The sequence below is a fragment of the Austrofundulus limnaeus genome, unplaced genomic scaffold (assembly GCF_001266775.1).
Source record: "Austrofundulus limnaeus strain Quisiro unplaced genomic scaffold, Austrofundulus_limnaeus-1.0 Scaffold13, whole genome shotgun sequence".
In the NCBI taxonomy this organism is placed as follows: Eukaryota; Metazoa; Chordata; class Actinopteri; order Cyprinodontiformes; family Rivulidae; genus Austrofundulus; species Austrofundulus limnaeus.
The window spans coordinates 107,493-121,237 of NW_013952415.1; the positions used below are offsets into that span (position 1 = coordinate 107,493).

Below are 13,745 nucleotides of genomic sequence, written 5' to 3' on the forward strand. Positions count from 1 at the left end.
AAATTCCAGTGAAATATATTTATGTTTGTGGTTGTAATGTGACAAAATATGGAAAAGTTCAAGGGGTATGAATACTTTTGCAAACCACTGTATCTAACCTGTACGTACCTGGCAGTATTTTCACTGACCTAGTACTTGTTTGGAACCTACAGGGACCAGGCTGCATTTAGTCTGAACTCAGTACTTAATAGTTACATAACTAGTATCTACAGGTATTAGTTAAAGAGACTTCTTACCCTTCAAGTACTGGTATTATAAATCACTTGTCGATATCAGATAAGTAACAGGTACGTATGTATTTATATATTGCTACCAAAGGCCTGAGCTGATGGACGTAAATTTTGGAGTAAATGTGTTTTTATTTGTAAAAAAGTAAATAAATTTTTTGATTCATAATCACACATCTTTGTCTTATTCCACTGCAAACTTTTTATACTCCTAAAGTGGACATATCATGCTTCCTTCCTTTTCACATTTATATCATTAAGTTGGGGTCTATATAAAGTGGAACTACAATGATTTGGTCTGAATTCCTCCTTATTCTAACTTTCCCAGCCCATCTTTCACCACTTTTCTGCTGTGTCTCAAAGCAGCTGGTTATGTTACTTGTTCCTTTAAGGTGCTTCAAGCCCCGCCCCCCTCTGGCTTCCAGACCGATCCACTCCGGTTTGAGAGAGTGGGCTTTACTTCTAGCTTGCAGAAACATTTTATTTACAATTTGATTAAAAAATGTCAGCAACAGAAGACTTGTTCATCCAGCCTTACATGTTGGAGCCAGAGTCTGACCCAGAACCAGAGAATTAAGACGAGGAAATTGTAGTTGGTAAGTCCAGAGCTAATTTGGTAATTCTGTCACAGATAATTTGACGTTATAGTTCAGAAAATATCATAGAAAATAGAGAAAACCAAACAGGCTGCATAATATGACCAAAATAAAATAGAGATATATTTGCAGCACCAGGAGACTGAATTACACAAGTACACAAGAAAAGGAATTTAACAGCTAAAAAAGTTTTCTTTTTCTTTTACTCTTTAAATTAGTAAAGCAAACTAAAAGTTGTAGAAACACAAGTACACAAACTAATGCAAAAACATATCAAACTCATTTATTCTCTTTATTATTGGTCCAGTATATTCAAAAAAAAAAAAAAAAAAAAGGAAATGTGGTCAAGATCAGTATACAAGCTTATTTATAATTACAACAAATTATTATTAACAATCAAATGTACAATCTGGAACGTAAACAGTACACACTGGGGAGGAACAGAGAGAGAAAATAAAGAGACAAACTCAAGATTCACACGTTCATGTTCATCTGACTTCCATAAAAGTTTAAGTTATTTATCCTGTGCTGAGAGTCAGACTTTATCCTCACGTGTGATTCTGCAGGAGGAAAAGACGGTTTGGCTTCGAAACGTTTGCTCTGTACATAAAAAAAAAAGAAAAAAGAAAACGATCCCCAGCTAAAAAGGCTGCAGACGTCCCTGCAGGGAGAGTCACCCTGATTCACTTTGCTGATGGCACTGCTTTTATTTCTTATGTTTCCAAAAAAAAAAGGAAAAAAATCAGCTTTGCCATTTATTTCAAGCAACTGAGAGAAATGTCATTAGATTTCCAATCTTGGAGCTACACGTTTAGTGCAAAAATACCCATCAGCAGGCATACAGTATAGAACATATTTTATGACGGCTATGGCTCACACTGAAACCTCAACAGTACCTCTGTTCAGTGTGCAATTTAATAAACGTTCCTTACATAAGGTTTATACTGTTAGTGCACACGTTCAGTCCCTTTTAAATATTCACCTGCAGATGAAAATAAACCAACACAAAGTTCTACATGTGTTTTTGTACGACAAAGACTCAGCAAGTCGAAGTGTGAATAGTGCCAAAACTTTTTACTTCATTTGCACCAAACTGAGGTCTACAGATGCACCAATGGTTTGATTTTTTCTAAGATTTATGAGTCAAATGGGGAAGAATATGTACAAAGTCAAACAGTGTGTCCCGTATCATTTAAAGTGTATGGTGAAAACATCTCGTTGTGCACCACATCAGTTTTGTACAAAAGAGGATTAGGACCACTGGAAAAAAAAATAATTCTGACTTTAATCTCAGAATTCTGATTTTTTTTCCTAATTCTGAAAAAAAAAAAAAGTCAGAATTCTTCTTTCTTTTTTCCAGRGGTCCTAATCCTCTTTCGTAGTTTTGAGACCTAAACAACTGAAAACTTCAAAAACATAATAGAACGGTCCTTTTATTACAGTAAGAGCACAAAATATCTACTCCTGACTGTTTTTCTCTTTATATTTTTGATATTTCTGGTATCTTCTCTATCTAATCCAGTTTTTGTTGTTTCGTTTTCACATCAATGCATCTGTAGAACCTCTATTTTAGCTGCCTCAATTCCTGATCAGAGGTACCTAAAAAGCTTTCCTTCATCTGAATTAAACATAGCCAAAAACTATTAGCAGTAAGATTAAGCAGAAGGTTTTAAAGCTTGTGAAGGACAAAAAAAAAAAGATGAGTACACACAAAAGACAGCTGAGAAAATCCTAAAAGCAGCCAAACAAGCAGCTTGTGGACATCCAATCTTTTCTTACATTTGACTGCACAGAAGTCGGACCCACCAGTGAGACACCGGTTTATAAAATAAGATTTGCTGTATTTAAAATATTCAACCTAAATACAAAAATGTGTCAAAACAGTACCTTTAATCTAAATGTTTTTTATAACTTACAAAAGAAATGTTGTTGATGCTCTGAAATAYATTTGTGGCAGAAATGAGCAAAGATTAAGTGTAAATGTGATGCTAGKGTCCCGACACAGACCTGAGCCTGAACTCAAACCATTGGTCAGGTCTTTGCTACATTGGGCCAAATGTAAAAGCCTAGGCAGTTCAACTGAAGTGGAAAAATAGAATAAAATTAATAAAATAAAATCCCACCAACCTAACTTTCCCTCTTGTGGCCATCACYAAAAGAATACATTTATACGAGTGGAGCAAATGTGTTTTAACCTTAATTAAAGTCAAATTATCAACAAACAGCAAAGAAAACTAACTGGTTTTATGTCCTGCAGCTCTGCTCCAATTTAAAATGTTTTCCATTTGAGTCACAGCTCTGCAGACGAGGACAAACACTGAGTGGGTTGAACCGTACTTTACTGAACAGGACTCCAGACTCCATTATGTTCATTATTAACTGTTAAATAACTAAGTGAAGCTGTTACAGTTAGGACCGACTTATCTTAAAAATAGTTTTTGATGCAAACTTATTTTCTTCTCAGTTTGTTTTRCTGTAATATGTAGAATATTAAAGTTGTGAATAATCACCAGTCCCACAGTAAGACAGATTTATTTTAAGGTTTCAAAGATGTAATAAAGCAGACTTTATTTTTCTTGGGGTTATTTCAGGTCATTTCCTACTTTAACGTTCCTGACTGAGGTATTTTTTTAGCTTGAAAACAAGAAGTGGAATTCCAACATACAATGAGTATAAATAGCTATTAACAGTATTTTAAAAGAAACCAACAAAGCTGTGGTAAATGGGGGGATGAAAAGAGTTTTGCCACAAGGTGGTGCTATTGCACTTTRAAAAACGTGCAACTAACTCACCTCCACATTTGCGCTTAGCCTTTAACATAAACTTCTCTCCTTGCCTCCTATTTTTAGTTTTTCTTGGAAAGATACATTTCTTGTAACTGTTTGGAAAACGCTGATCCAACTTTTTAGAGGTAAAAAGTAAAAAAAAAAAAGGCTGATTTTTGCAACGGTTATTCTTATTTGGCTCAGTGTGAAAACAGAGAGCAGACCCAAAGTGCTTCTCTCCAAGACTGTGGTTAAACAAACACAAGTAGCATTGGCAAGACTTGTTAAATGAAAATTCGAAGTAGAAAAAGTTCATAGAAAAAAAAGGACAAAAAAAATAACAAATAAAGATCTGTACATAAGCTTCTCTTCTTTCCCAGCTGTCTTTAAACACACCATGGGTTACCTCCTTCTGCACCGGCGACGACCTCTCTCTGTAAAGTCACCTCACAGGAGAAGACCAGGAAGTTCAGCAGTTAAAACCTGCTGCCTGGTTGTTGTTGTTGTTGTTGTTGTTTCCCCTCGGCATGAGAGTGTTGCACAGAGACAGATGGGCTGAAATGCAAGGAACGGGTTTCAGTTCGTCTCACTTGTTTTGTCCTCAGTCTGTTTGTCCTGGAGGAGAGTTATGAGAGACTCCCAAGCTGCCTGGCACTGCAGAGAGATGAGAGAAATAAAGAATGATTCTAGAAAAAAAAAAGGACAATTTATAACTTATTTTGCTGCTTCAAGTTGGCCAGAATTCCAAGGTAAATCTGGGAACTAAGTTGTATTTAAAAATTCTATTAAACTATATAAACAATGGCCTGCAAATGATAAAATGTCTGAGCTCAGCTAATTTGTTTGATCTGGTCCCAAAGCTCAGATTACTACATTTATTAGTCTTTATTATACAAGCCTGTGGTTACATTTGGCCTGCAGTCCTTGACACATTTGCTTTAGGGCATTTATTTAGTTGAAACAGTTGATGCCGTACTCTAAAAAGCTCAGATGTGGACTCTTTTTTTTATTTTTTTTTACAACAATCCATGTACCTTTTCATAATAGTTGATATTTTTGTCAGCCATGCCGGTGAGAAGCTGTTTGAAGTCTTGTCTCTTGTTCCTCTGCCAGCGCTCCCAGTCTGCTTTCAGGTCAGCGTTGAAACACTCCACCTTGTCCTGGCATCGCTCTACTTCTACTGGAATCTACAGCAACACAGAGAACACTACAGCTACAGGGGGGCTGGCTACATTTTGTCAGATCGAAATCTGAATTAAAGGGGTCTGTGTGAAAGAGGTGTTTTGGAAAAGAGCGGTGCATTAGATACTTACAGGGCATATTTTATAGTGTATATACAATATGTAGAACTTTATTTTACTTTGTCAAATATTTACTCTGGTATTTTGATTAAATGATTTCTTAGAATGAAAAAAATGAAATAAGATCTTAAACTTTCGACACAGAAGTGACAACAAATCCAGTTTTGCTTACGGGTGTTCTATCTTCTTGTTTGTGCAAAATGGCTGCTTCAAGACGGCCCTCGTACTCTGCTTGACTCTGGTCTCGCTTCCTCAAAACGTTCTGTAAACAGACAGAACATTCATGATGAAGTASGGAGTAGTTTCACAGAATCAAGTAAAAAATGGTTGAACAAAAACAGCTATGCTGAATCATGAGTTCGGTGAGGATGTGACTCTAAACTGCACTTCCTCTAAAATGATGTTGAATATGTGCAAAAAGACACAAACTGGGATCTGCAAATTCTGTTTATCACGTTGTTTTAATACTGCAGTAGTAGGGACGGATTTCATCGTGCTCCTGCAACAGAATCTAAACCAGGGGTGCAAAAACTTTTGCCCCCAGAAGGATCAAAATATAAATCTCTCTGAGGGCTGTGGGCCAAATGCAATAATTTAATACATGAAATGCAAATACTTTGTACTTTGTAAGTCTTTTAATGTTTTCTGATTAGGCTAGCAGCCAGTGCAGTGGCTTTTTAGTTTTGTTTTTTTTTTTAGCCCATGCACATGGAGAAAGACTCATGGGACATTCATAAATTGATAAAATATGAGAATGTGTGTTCTTATAAAGTGTGTAAATCTACATCTAATCTAAATGTCTCTTGTAGTTACTCATTTTTCCATGTTTAATCCTAATATAATTCAAAGATAAAGTCAGCACCATGAGTAAAGTCACTGGGTCATTGGAATGACTATAAGTGGAAATACAGTGTTTCTACAGCAGATGACCYATTATAACATGGGAACAAGTGCAACAGCTGGTGGGCCAAATAAAATAGTTCAGTGGGCCAATTTTTTTTGGCACAGTATGAGGGCTAAAATTAAAACTATTGTGCAACCAGCAATTGCTACAGGCTATATCTTCTCCTAAGCCAGCTATTGATCTGTTTAATGATAGGCCTGCACTGGTAACTGAGAGGGCAGCGCTGGCAAATGAGAAGGAGACTATTCATTTGTGTTAGCATTGGAGAGGCTAGCAACTAGCATGCCTAGGCTACTGTTTTTGTTTTCTTTTTAGCCTAATTATGAGAAATATCTGTATATGATATTATAAATATTAATTCAACATAGAGAAGCTTAATTTAATACCCTGTCAAAAACTGTAAAAAGCCCAAACTTGATAGTTCTGGCTTTTTTCATATTTTGGCTACATAGAAAAAAAAAACTGTCGTCGACTAATAGACGAGAGCAAATGCAGCTGCTAATTCAGGTTGTAACAAAAGCTGTCTGCTTCACAGTAATGTTTTTATGCTTAATATTTATGCATGATTGCATGTTGAAGAGTAAACGGTCTATTTTTTGCTGAGAAACGTTTCTTTATTCAAAAACGTTTGTGTCTAATAGGTGAGCGGCTTATCCATGCTAGTCGCTAGCCTCTCCATTGCTAACACCAGCTCATCCATGCTAATCGCTAGCCTCTCCAATGCGAATACCAGCTTATCCATGCTAGTCGCTAGCCTCTCCAATGCTAACACAGCTTATCCATGCTAGTTGCTAGCCTCTCCAATGCTAACACCAGCTTATCCATGCTAGTCACTAGCCTCTCCAAAGCGAACACCAGCTTATCCATGCTAATCACTAGCCTCTCCAAAGCGAACACCAGCTTATCCATGCTAATTGCTAGCCTCTCCAATGCTAACACCAGCTTATCCATGCTAATCGCTAGCCTCTCCAATGCGAACACCAGCTTATCCATGCTAGTCGCTAGCCTCTCTGATGCTAATGCAAATGAATAGTCTCCTTCTCATTTGCCAGTGCTGGCCTCTCAGTTACTGGGGAAGGCCTGTCATTAATTAGATCAATAGCTGGCTTAGGAATAGATGTAGCCTCCTGCTACAAGGATTTAGCAACCACTGGTTGCTTAATAGTTTTAATTTTGGTCCATGTGCCCCATTTTAGGCACCTCTGCTCTAAACAATACTGCACACACAGCTGATAAATCCTTATTTTCCTTCGAATTTCATATGCCTGTTTCAGTTTGAATGGCCTCTTACCTTCATGGACTCGATGTAAAGAACATATTCTCTAAGAACAGGCAGGAAGTCCTGGCTCATGTTGTCACTTGTGTCCTCCAGCGCTCCGCTGCACGTTGTGACACAGCCAGCCACGCCCTCCAGAGGGCGCTGCAGCTGCTCCTCTGACCCTGCCCAGCTGGAATAGAGGGCTCCYTACTCCCGGAGCTCTGTTAGGTACTCTGATGATGGTGGAAATGGGGGGGGGGGAAAGCAAACCAAAGCAAAACTTTCAGCTCAGACGACATGAGATRGGCGCTTTGATGATGAAATGATAGTTCAGCATCTGGAACACACGTGTCAGCTCATTTGAGACTCAGGGTCACCAGAGTTCCAATCTTATCATCCTCTAACATTAGAACAAGACCGCCTCTGACTTGTCAATAGCGCCGACAGATGGTCACGAGGAGAGCATTTCACACGACAGGTATTTACAGAAGCACTTGTCATGCATGTGTGGAGTTATCAGCTCCGGCTGGAGGTCTGAGGGTTGTTTTCGACATGAACAGCCACTAAAGCAAATACTGCACATGAACTCAGGCAAGCAACTTTAATAAAACACTAAAAGATTCAATTTGACAAAACAAAAGCCGAATCAAAAATAAGTCGATACATCATTAAAAACGACAGTTTTCGCCTCAGTACCTGACTGCTCTTTGAGGATCCTCTGAGCGATGCGATCGAGAGTTCCCAGTTTTTGGCTGAAAGTGTCCAGGTACTCGCCCATGGCGCTGAACTCAGCTGGGCGCGGCCGCAGCTTGTAACCACCGGCTACGTGCTTCACTGATTCGCCCACTTTGGTCAGCAGGGCCAGACCCTGACGCTTGTTCAGGTCCTGCAGAGGAAACAAAAGCCCAAACAGTATTACTGTGCAAACACATGGTAAAGTGCCTGTGAGATGTCAAATTTTTGTAATACATATGAATGCATTTTTAGAAAGAGGACATTCATAAAATATTGCAAAAGAAATTTTGTGTCGCTGAGATGAACAGTCGTTGAGATATTTGCCTGTGAATAACAGGAAGTGATGTCAAAGGGGAATGTCTTCATGTGAACAGAGCGTTGCTACAATAACACAGACTAGAGAAAAATCTGATGTTTCTTTGGACTATTTTGAGTCACTATCAGAGATGAAGTGTCAGAGTTCAAATAAWATCATTTCAATAAACAAAGACCAGAAACTTTTCTTTGTTAAATAGTTCCCCTTCGATGTCACTTCCTGTTTCACTTTCAAAAGYAAATAGGCCAGTTATGGGACAAAATGGGTAAATCATGTGTATTATTCCAACTTTCTTAAATATAAAGATGTTTTCTTGACTTTTTGTATTTGAAGATGCATGTCAAGGACACTTTAAACTGTCCAATCAGGACATTTCTAAATCATCTCGTTTGTTTAATATGTACCTCAATGATCTATTAAATATAAAAGGTCTTACCCTTGTAGTTTTACAGACACAACCTAATTTCCCTGAAAGGACTCAAAGTCCTGTTTGCTTTTTAAAATGCTTTTTCCTGCTCTACATTCATGTAACAGCGAGACTACTTTTCTTTCGGTGATTTATTAGACTCCAGGTTTGGCAGCTGTCCCACCTTGGCAGTCAGGAAAGCGTTGAGATGTGGGTTAAAGGATAGGACAGGGTGGTCCGCCACCCGCTTCAGGAACTTGTCCAAAGCTTTCATCCTCGTCTCCACGAAGTCCTCCGAAAAACGATCCACCACGCCCTTCATCACGAACTTCTCAGGCAGCGGCTGGACAAGAGGGAGGACAGGAGGGTGGAACCGAGGAGCGTCTTGTTAGAAAAGCATGGGGGGGCGGGGGCGGTGCTTGTGGGACTTACGGGGATGAGGTGGGTCGGCTGGGTGTCTTCTAACTTCYTCCTCAACCAGTCAAAGTCCTGGTAGCGCCGACGAACACAGTAATCTGGAAGGTCAAACTCTATCCGTGTCGTCTGAAACAATAAAACACTTTGATTTGATTTTCAGTTGCACATTTGTCTTTTCTCAGATTTAACATTTTGATTTTTCTTTGTTAAAGGGATCCCCGATTAGTTGTAACATTAGACTTTTTGAAAAAAAAAATATATATATATATATAACTGCAAAATAATGACTGTAAAAATACTGTTGGCTGTTTAGTTTTGTAAATTTTTAAAAATATATTTTAACACGGATGGAGCCATTTTATTTACACACAAAGCATTCTGGGTAAATGATAACATGGATAGGTCAACAGTGCGAGGCTGCTAACGAGCTATATCCACCAGAGCTTTGGCAGAGAGGAGAAGGTAGAAATGACTCAGCCTGTACCTGAAAATATAGATTGAGGACAGCAGAGCTGCTTCATGGAAGAAGAACCTCAGCTTAGTCTGTTAGCTTTTGCACTAGCGCTGACGCTATATTGCCTTATACGTATTAGCTCGGCGCTAGCGCGACAAACTAACAATCTAAACTGAGGTCCTCCATCTATATTTTCAGTTACATGCTAAGTCATTTCTACCTTCTCCTCGCTGTCAACGCTCTCTGGTTTCATTTAAGAGCCAATTGTCAGATGTTGCCCAAGATTAACCTTCAGGGTGGATATAGCTCGCTAGCAGCCTCGCACCGAGGACCTATGCATGTCATCATTTACCCAGAATGCTTTGAGTGTAAATAAATTGGCCCCATCCCTGTAATATATTTTTAACTTTTAGTTTAAAAAATATAAAAACTAAACATCCTACAGTATTTTTACAGTCTGTTTTACAGTTAAAATATACGTTTATCAAATAAAGTCTAATGTTTCAACTAACCATGGATCCCTTTAAATTGATTAAAACAGTTTAAAGTGAAAAGTGCACACAAACAAAAAAAAATTGCCTCAAAAGACCCGCCACAGATACGAACACACTCTAACTCTCTGGTGTTAAAAGCCCACCTTCACATGGTTTCCATTAACACTCGAGGCTCATATTTGGCCGTGGCATTAGTGAGCGTCCTCTGAACCTCAGCAACGCAGAGCGCTTGGCAGCTGTCACCATGACACTAGTGAAAGGCTACAAGCTCCGTCTCCCTCTAATCTGGGTTTCATTAAGCGACAGAAAGGCCTCAAAAGCTCTGATTCTTTGCTGCACGAACAAACTGAGCTCTGTGGTCACTGTGCTCTGTCAACCAGCAGCTACAGCTGATTGAAGAAGATAAGAGCACCCCCAAGAGATGAATTACTGATCTTCTTCCTTAAAGGGAACACAGACTAGTTTTAACATGAGACATTATTTGATTTAAAAAACATTGTTTAGTTTTTATCAATTTTATAAAATATATTGTCACACGGTCGGACAGCAACATTTTATTTATGCCGCAAAACGAACCAATGATTACATTTATTAAAGGGGCTACATCATGTAAAATTAACTTTGAGTTTTATATCATGCTATGATGTTATGTTAAACATAAAAACAGCATTTTAATAACATCTAAAAGGTGACAGTTATTTTATTATGGTATAGAATTTCAGTATATGCCTGAGAAACACATTATATTGCCCCTTTAAGTGTTCCGGTGCACGGCTGTGAACTCTATCCACCCTAAAGGTTAATCTTGGACAAAAACTGTCGATCAGTCCTTCTCAAATGAAACCGGAGCGTTGACAGAGAGGAGGATGTAGAAATAACTCAGTCTGTAACTGAAAATGTGACTAGAGAACAACAGAGCTGCTTAATGGAAGTGGAACATCAGCTGTTAGCTTTCACGTTAGCACCTGAGCTAATACATATAAATAAATACATGGTGTTAGTGCCTGAGCTGAGCACAGTGGAGACCCACTAAAAACTGTTGTGAATTAGTTATAAACTCTACAACAGCTCATTGCTAACCTTGGTGGAGACTCTGTAGGTGATGTAGGTCTCCATGGTGGAGACGTGCTTCTTTGGGTCGTCGACGGTGACAAARAGGTCGCGGGTTTCCGCGGGGTCTTGAGGGTCTGCTTCCAGCTCGTCGTCCAGCTGCAGCCTGTTGAGCAGCTGCGACACGGGGGCGGGGTTCGACATCTCAACCGGCGTGCCATTGGTCAGCCCCGGTTCCTGCTGGAAGACACGAAACCAGCACAGTGACATCACGTCCACATGTTGTCACGAGCTGCACACAAAGGAGCTGCAGATCGGATCGATGCTGATGAAGTTGCTTTTTGTTGTCAGTGGAGCTATTGGGAAGACTGTGCCAACTGTTTGTCTGAGATGTGGAAAAATGAAGTAGCTCAGGAAATATTTTGAATCAAAAACCAATTAAAAGGTTCAAACAATCCAACCAAAAATTGTTTGAAGAAATTTTGAAGGGTGCAAATAATGAAGCTAATATAACATTGTTTTGATGCAACACCTACATTCTGATATATAAACTATATAGGAAGTATACAAAAAAACCAGATCAAAATAAGTGCTAAAGCTATTGTAATCACACAATTGTGCCTGTCACTCCGACTGCCAAAATAATAGGAGGTAGAGAGAAATGGACTAAAAAATAGGTGTGCTTTAATGCAACGGAAACCATAATTAATTTAAAATTTAGGCATGTAAAACTCCTCTTTGCTCTTCTATTTTTTTAAATATATCTACAAATAAATCACGTTTAACAAGAATCCATTAGAAACCAAACAACTCTCTCTGTATTGGTGTTCAGCCGCTTCTCTTTTTTTAACAAAAGCTGATAATAAAGCGTTATTGTCGTATTTTAAGAAGAGCTGAACCTTTGTCTCTATTGGTTCCTGTGGTGGTTCCAAAGGTTTCTTCAAACCCACGTTTTGCTGCGCACACAGAAAACACACAAACACAGCCTGCTGACAGAGTAGCTCTTTTTTTTTTAACACTGTGGTGCTAACCTCCTCTGGTAATCACTGTTCGGGTAATTACATCACACTGCATCATTACATGACTGTGAATGAACAACCAGGTCAGAAATCCAACTCTGTGTTGTTATACACACTGTCAGGACAATACAGGGGAAAAATAACAAACATTATATTCCATTTGAACCTTTTCACAGAAGGTAAATTTTGTGCAGAATCAATCAAATCAAACTTGATTAATTAAGCAGTTTTCATAAAGCAAAATGTAACACAAAGTGCATTACAATACATATAATAAATAATGACTGAAAACTGAATTCAGGCACTTATTGCAGCAGCTAAKATCTTATTTTAGTGCTACCCTATGGTCACCAATTATTTATGCTAAATAAATTAGCTGAAAACCATAAATTAGGAAACATTTATCCAGTTTAATCCACAAAATTGCAGCCCCACCCCCTTTTTTGTGGGGGAAAATATCTGTTGTCTGAACAAAAGCTATTAAAAAAATGTTCACATATTATTTCACTAGAATCAGCACCATGACTTCATGTCCAGTTTTATGGGATGAAGTGAAAAGAAAGTACAGGAACAGCACAAAGCATGTGACCTTAATGGATCTCTAATTTGGCAATAATTAACTGCAGGACCAAAACTAAGTGCTACAGCTGTTACACCAGGAAGAATAACAGCGTTGTCCATCTGCTTGTCTGGTCCATCTTGCTTTAAACAACTCGTTGAAATACCTAATAAATTGGTGTGCATTTTAGTAGTATTATTTTAACGCAGTTTTTCCTGTTTTTGAATTAGCTATTGCTTTATTGTAATTAAAGTCTAGTCATTTACACTTGTACCTGTTTGCTTGGTTTATAAGTTGTTGGTTTTTATTTTTTTATTTTTTAATTTTGCCATTTTAAAATTTCTGGGGCTAAGCAAGAAGCTAGCATGTTATCCTAACGTAAACAGTGAGTTAATAAGTTGGGGATGCTCCTGTCTGAAACCAGGTCGAAGTTTAAGTTCTTTACTTTTCTTTCCGAATTTGCTTTCAGACCAACAATAAGGTCTCGCAGCACCTGRGTGTGAACTCACAGCACCTCCTTTACCTTCTCTTCCCCGACGCTGCAGCTGCTGCTGACGTCCGGCCCCGGGGACAGCTGCTCCTCCTCGGCGGCGGACAACGGGTGAAGGATCTCCGTGATGAGCTTCTGCCCCGAGCTGGCCAGGCCTCTCGGAGCGCTGACACTCATCCTTGCGGAAGGCGGGAGGACTTGGCCGCTTATCCGGGTTGGTGGCTGTCCGGTTTTTGTTACAGTAACGAAGAGTTTCCAGGGACGGGGGGGGCTGGATATTTATTCTTCCTTTGTGGGTCTATTCTGCTGAGACCGTGCAGCCGCTAGTTGTTCACAACTGTCAGCTGACTCATTTGCGCAGCTCCGGAAGTTAATCAACAAGACCCCGGATGTAAACATGGATGACATTTTAAAGATTGTCTATTAAAAAAAGATGAATAACGTGGTCACAAAAAGGATTACACGTCTTGTTTGTTTGAAAGCGCAGTACTTAGTTAGATCAAAACTAAAACTCAAACTTTTTAATCACAATATGTTCAAAATAAAAGACCCTTTACTTAGCTAATATCATGATAAATATTCAAAGGAAAAATGTTAGTAAATTTATTTAACAAAACACAACTTGAGAAAGGAATATATGATTACATAATGTGTAGCAAAAATACATGTTTCTGTGTTCTTTTTTTCAAAGCTAGTTTTTGCTAATGAGGTAATTTACCTTGTAAAAACACCAGGAAGAGTACGTACATTCCTG

At 38.7% G+C, this 13,745-nt stretch overlaps 1 protein-coding gene across 1 annotated transcript; it reads right to left on the bottom strand.

The window, feature by feature from the left end:
- Positions 1 to 1,081: 1,081 nt before the first annotated feature.
- snx30 (sorting nexin family member 30) lies at positions 1,082 to 13,481 on the bottom strand. Its single transcript, XM_014002381.1, is given in 9 exon segments — positions 1,082 to 4,242; positions 4,623 to 4,775; positions 5,062 to 5,151; positions 7,085 to 7,284; positions 7,748 to 7,937; positions 8,693 to 8,851; positions 8,941 to 9,051; positions 10,954 to 11,163; positions 13,025 to 13,481. Coding segments are annotated over 9 exon segments (1,335 nt in total). The 5' UTR covers positions 13,169 to 13,481; the 3' UTR covers positions 1,082 to 4,164.
- Positions 13,482 to 13,745: the final 264 nt, after the last annotated feature.